The 6,072-nt window shown below is 51.3% G+C and overlaps 1 protein-coding gene across 1 annotated transcript in view; it reads left to right on the forward strand.

The window, feature by feature from the left end:
* LRGUK (leucine rich repeats and guanylate kinase domain containing) overlaps positions 1 to 5,825 on the forward strand; it is a 41,987-nt gene extending 36,162 nt beyond the window's left edge. The window contains exons 19-20 of the mRNA XM_077340357.1: positions 4,154 to 4,296; positions 5,179 to 5,825. Coding sequence (XP_077196472.1) covers positions 4,154 to 4,296; positions 5,179 to 5,330 — 295 coding nt within the window. The 3' untranslated portion in view covers positions 5,331 to 5,825. The remainder of the gene's footprint in view (positions 1 to 4,153; positions 4,297 to 5,178) is intronic.
* The last annotated feature ends 247 nt before the right edge of the window (positions 5,826 to 6,072 follow it).

Consider the following 6,072-nt stretch of genomic DNA (forward strand, 5'->3'; position numbering starts at 1 on the left):
GCTCCTGATCCGTCCGATGTTTGGATTGGGTTGGGGGCTCATTGCATCCACCGGCCTTTTTAGCAAGACAAAAAGGTGCACATGACACAGCTGGGATGGATTTGCACACCTGCCCGATGGGGTTGGCATCTTCCCTTCTGCACTGGAAAGAACAGGAAGGTGCATCTGAGCCGGAGTGTTAATCGGCCGCAGGGGCGGGGAACAATTAGGTGGCAGCTAGCAGCTCAGCTAAAGAGTCGCTGCTTGCATCAAGAGGCGGCTGTGAAGAACAGTGATGTTCTCACCCTCTTTTGTGTGTGTGTGTATGTGTGTGTGTGTGGGGGGGGGATAACAGATCTGCCTTTCCACTGTGCCACATTAAGATCTTTTAACTCTGCTAACGTTTGCATTTAGCGCTCTTAATAGCCTTAGTGGGAAATGAAGTGTGAAGCAGACACAACAAGCCAAGGGAACCGCTAGCAGCGACCGGGCCTGCCCTGGAACTTCCCAGTGAATGGGCTTCCTAACGCCTATCCTGGAGATTTAGGGAGGGTGGGTTTGAGGGAGGGGAGAGACTTCAGTGGGGGATAAACCTATAAAGCGGACTGTCCAAGGTGGCTGTTTTTCTCCAAGGCAACCGATCTCTCATCTGGAGTTCAGCTGTAATTCTGGGAGATCTCTGGGCCTCCCCTGGAGATCGGCAAGCCTACCTGTGAAGAAGACTGTAGGCACAGGGGAGAAAGATCCTCTACACTCCTCCTGCCCTGCAACTCAGTCCACTTGTCTGTTCAGCACTAGCAACTTAAGCCCTGTCCAAATTCTGCAAAACTCCGCATTAGGCAAACGCAGGACCTCCACCTTCACCTAGGAGCCAGCGTGGTGTCATGGTGAACAGCATCCGTGTAGCATCTGGGAAACCCAGGTTCAAGTCCTGACTCCAGCACGGAAGCGTGCTGGGTGACCTTGGGCCAGTCACCCTGCCTTGGCCTAGCCTCCCTCGCCGAGTTGTTGCGAGAGGAGAAAACAGAGGAGAGGGGGAGGTGAAAGTCCCCACTGACGGGTGGCCAAAGTGAGGGTCTCCAGAATTCCATGGACTACAATTCCCATGAGCCCCTGCCAAGGGGCAGGGGCTCATGGGAATTGTAGTCCATGGACCTCTGGACTGACGGGTGGCCAAAGTGAGGGTCTCCAGAATTCCATGGACTACAATTCCCATGAGCCCCTGCCAAGTGGCAGGGGCTCATGGGAATTGTAGTCCATGGACCTCTGGAGAGCCCCACTTTGGCCAGCCTACAGGAATGAATTAAATCAACCCTGCTGGGGGAAGTCTTTTTAGCGAAAACTAACATTACCTCCTTTTCCATTTCACGCTTCCATTATTTGGGGACCAAAGATCGGGCAAAATGAAAAACCCCTCCTGGTAAGCCCGTGTGAATGCGGCCCTGTGTTGGCGGGAGGGGCCAATGGCCTGACCGCACGTTCTGTCCAAGGGCCTCTGCCGCTTCCTCACACACAGCTGGTGGCTTGTGGGTCACGCTCTATAGCAGACGGCGGCCATCAAAAACCCTGCCACAGCGTCCAAGGAGGCCATGGGACTGTCCGGGGACATTATGCCACCCACTTGGGTCATGAGTCATCCCCCAGATTTGGTCTTCTGCTTCGGTCAGAGTTATGTGAGAGAGTTGAGCGGGACTGAGAGGGGATCCGATAACCATCTTCAAGTATTTAAAAGGGTGCCATATGGAGGATGGAGCAGAGTTGTTCTCTCTTGCCCCAGAGGGATGGACCAGAACCAATGGGATGAAATTAACTCAAAAGAAATCCCGTCTAAACATCCGGAAGAGGTTCTTGACAGTTAGAGCAGTTCCTCAGTGGAACAGGCTTCCTCGGGAGGTGGTGGGTTCTTCCTCTTTGGAGATTTGTAAACAGATATTTATAAACAGTCTCTCTGAGGGAGAGGCTGATTCTGCGAAGGCTCAAGGGGGTGGCAGGTGACAGTGGGTGAGCAAGAGGGTTGGGAGTGTCCTGCACAGTGCAGGGGTTGGACTAGATGACTCAGGAGGCCCCTTCCAACTCTATGATTCTATGACTACCTTCCTAGCCATGAGCCGACGGCTGAATTGGTCTGCCCTAAGAAGCTAGTTGATGGGTCTGCAAGGATTCCTAACTGTCCTTCAGGAGTTTCCTGCTGACATTTATCTCTTTAAAATATTTCATTAGCCATCTGTCTTCCTTATGGAGCTCAAGGTAGCTTGCAATATTGGGGGTGGGAGACCCATTAAATTGATAAAACTCAAAATTTTAAATCACAATTCCAGACTGCTGGTCAACTGAATCCAGTGTAGCCACAAATAACACAGTTTATCACTGCTTTCTAAAGATCAGAAATGGCTCCTAAAGATCAGCCACAGCCCCTCGGGGAGGTTGTTCCATAACCGTGGGGCTGCCACCAAAAAGGCCCCATCACGTACTCACCAAACGAGTTTCTTCGATTTACAGGGACCGTCAGGAGGGCCTCTCCCTGTGATATTAACTCCCATGCATCTGTACAGAAAAAGACAGTTCTTCATCTACGCCGGTCCCAAGCTGGCCCTCCTGTTAAAGTCAAGGTTGATCTCTCAAACAGAGATTACTTGGGAGGTTGACCTAGGCTCATTGCACACATAGAACCATAGAGCTGGAAGGGTCCTCCTGGGTCATCTAGTCCAACCCCCTGCACTGTGCAGGACACTCACAACACATTGGATAACACACTTGCAGCTGGCTTTTCCTGTGCTAAACTAGAATGCGTTGGAAATGCATTATCCAAAGTATGACCCCTAATCCCTCCCTTAACTAAGAAAAATCTGATTGCTTTCTAACATGCCCGTATTTCCCCTGCCCTCCTAACTGCACAAAGTCATTCTAACCAGCAAGGTGGTTCTTCTTGCTGTGCTTTCCGAGGACGCTGGCAAGATTTGGAAATATTTAGCATTATGCAGGTAATGCTGAGCCTGACGGTTTCAGCAAATGAGCCTCCAGATGTTCGAGGCCCTGCGGATCACAGCTGTTTGGCTCCCCACGGAGGCCCAGCCCCTCCTGTTGGCTTTTCAGCTTTGAAAATAGCCTGACTTGCAAAGTTATTAGGATTATTTATTAAGCTTGTGTCCCACTGCTTTCCGAAGACTTGGTGCTGTACGAAAAAAATGGACGATTCCAAATTAGTGACAAGAGAGAAACAATCTATCCAGTGGCTTAATAAAGCTTGAAAAGATAAAGAGTCCCTTATGTTATTTATTCAGGCTTCGACTGAGTCGAAGCCTGAATAAATAACATAAGAGACTCTTGATCTTTTCAAGCTTTATTAAGCCACTGGATAGATTCTGTTTCTCTCTTGTTCCAAAGACTTGGAGCGGCTTACAAACACAAGACCTGAGCCTTCGGGGAGGGCGGTATATAAATCTAAATAAATAAATAAAAATAAATAAAAATCCCCGTATAAAACTCATTGTATCCCAGGGTTCTAAGACCTCCTACTATCACAATTGCTAGTGCCAAAAAAAAAGAAAGAAAGAAAAATCCCTACCCCCTGAGCAGACCTCCCTAGAGGCGGGGGTGCAGATGTAATACAGCATAGCCTGAAGGGCCCCATTGATCTTGAGAAACCCAGCCTGAACCCAAAACCTGGCAGAAGAGCTCCGCTTTGCAGGCCCTGTGGAAATGTGACAGCTCCGTCAGGGCTCTCAGCTCTCCCGGAATCTCATTCCACCAGGTTGGGCTCAGGACCGAAAAGGCCCTGGCACAGATTGAGGCCAGGTACACTTCCTTAGGGCCAGGGACCTCCAAGAGATTCATACCTGCAGGTTAAAGCACTTTGCAGGGGGCATTAGCAGACAAGCAGTCCCTCAGGTAGGCAGGGCCCAAACCGTGAATAGCCTTAAAGGTCCAAGCTAAAACCTTGAACTTGATCTGGGCCACAATGGCTGGGTATGGGCCCTCCAAGGTGCTTTTGTGAGGACCCAAGCAGCCACATTCTGCTCCAACCGGAGTTTCCGGGCCAAGGCCAAGGGCTGGCCAGCGTGGAGCGAGTTACAGGAGTCCGGTCTAGAGGCGACCGTCGCATGGCTCACGTTAGCCAAGCAGTCCGGGGGCGAAAGGAACCCCCGTCCCTTGAGCCCCCATGTTTCTTTTCTAGCTCCAAGGAATCACGCTCTCCCACTCGGGTGTCGATCGGCTCCATAGGTGCCGCCATGTCCTCCAGCAGCTCTTCCAGCAAGACACCAGCCGTCAGCATCTCCTCCAGGGAGGTGCCCAACGGCGAACAGGTGGATGGAAAAGGTAAGAAGGGATGATCAGGGCTGCAGGGCCAGGTGGGCCACAGGCCCCTCCAGGCAATGGGGAACTTCTTATAGAACTGCGGGGTCAGGTGGGAAACAATTCAGAGGTGCCTGTTTCCTGCTGATCCTAAATGCAGGACAGTTTTTGATGAAGGGCTCTAGCCAGCTACTTACAACACATCTGGTTCTTATTATGACTCCTTGCCGTACAGGCATCCGTTCAGTGCTCTGCCATCTGCATGGGCTGCCAGTGGAGTACCGGAGCTTGTGCAAGGTTTTGCTTTGGCCCTGTAAAGCCGTACGGAGTCTGGGGCCATCGTCCCAGCGAGACTGCACCCTCCCGTACACTCCAAGGACAGGGCGACGCTTCCAGGGTTCTAGCATTGCTGGTGATTCCTTGCCAGAAAAAGGCCCATTGGTCGTCTTCAAGGAGGGCCAAGGTGTTTTCAGTCCTGGCCCCAACTCTCGGGAATGCCATCTCGATGGACGTTCGGGCCCCGGGGTCTCTTCCGCAGGGCCGGCCAAACCAAATTATCTGCAGTAAAGCTGATAGTGGGAACATGTGGAATATCTGAGCATGGGCAGAGTGCTTCCCTAGCAGTCAGTCAAGGATTAGATAGCCAGCTTCAAGTCCGGGAGTAAAAAGAAGATTTCCAGAGTGAGTTTTTGCCAAGCTCCCTTCGTCAGATATGAAAACGGCAAACAAATTTCTCGGGCCTTGACTCTAGCCGTTCTTCTGCAGACCCCTACGGCTACCCTCCCGCCAGATTAGAGAGTAAGTTGGCCAGGGAGAGGGAGAGGCCTTGAAGCGTTCCGGTTTGTAGGGGGATCCCATTGTTCCCTTTCAGAACTAAGCCGAAATGTCATTTCTTTTGTCTTCCAGACACAGATGCCAATCTCATCGTCAAAGAGAAGAAGCCGCCGAAATCTAAGACGGCCTCCCCTCGCCTTCCCCAAGTCACCATCCGACCAGGTTCCAATACCAAAGCTGTGCTCCCACCCATCCCGTCGGGACAGAAAAAGACAAACCCGTAACTGGACAGTTCTGCTTTTCCCCGGCTGCCTCGCTTGGACTTGCCCCCTTTGGTCTGTCCCCCTCCACGTAAAATCTGCACAAGATTTATCCCTTTCCAATGGCCCAGCACTGATTAGTCTCCTCTAAAACATGGGCCCTGATCCTCTTGGAACGTCTCCTGAGTAGAATGGGCTGTACGAACTAGGCACAGAATCGCTTGGCGAGGGGAAGACAGTGTGGCTCGAAATATTGGTCTAGTATTTCTGTTAGGTGGAAATATTGGTCTAGTATTTATAGTAGCTCGAAACCTTCCATCCTTTGGAAATGTCAGAGTTGCCCCTTAGGCAGCGGTGGCCTTCCTGTAGCCGTTTCAAGGCTGGGGGGCACCTGGGGTGGGGGTCGGCCTGCACTGTGGAGACATACGATTTTGGTAGTGCTACAGTTTCCCTGTAGGATGAAATGGTTTATTGTGTTTCTATAAAATAAGAGAATAGCCCACCTGGCTGCTGTATTGTTTCAATCAAACAATCACATATTTAGATCCTTGGACTAAAGCCTTCTTCCCTCAGTCTAGGAGACCAAGACGTATGAGGAAAGGTTGGGGGAGCTTGGTCCGTTTGGCCTGGAGAGGAGACGGCTGAGAGGGGATCTGAGAACCATCTTCAAGTATTGAAAAGGCTGCCATTTAGAGCAGGGGGAGTCAACCTGTGGTCCTCCAGATGTCCATGGACTACAATTCCCGTGAGCCCCCTGCCAGCAAAC

Source organism: Paroedura picta, chromosome 5, assembly GCF_049243985.1.
Source record: "Paroedura picta isolate Pp20150507F chromosome 5, Ppicta_v3.0, whole genome shotgun sequence".
Taxonomy (NCBI): Eukaryota; Metazoa; Chordata; class Lepidosauria; order Squamata; family Gekkonidae; genus Paroedura; species Paroedura picta.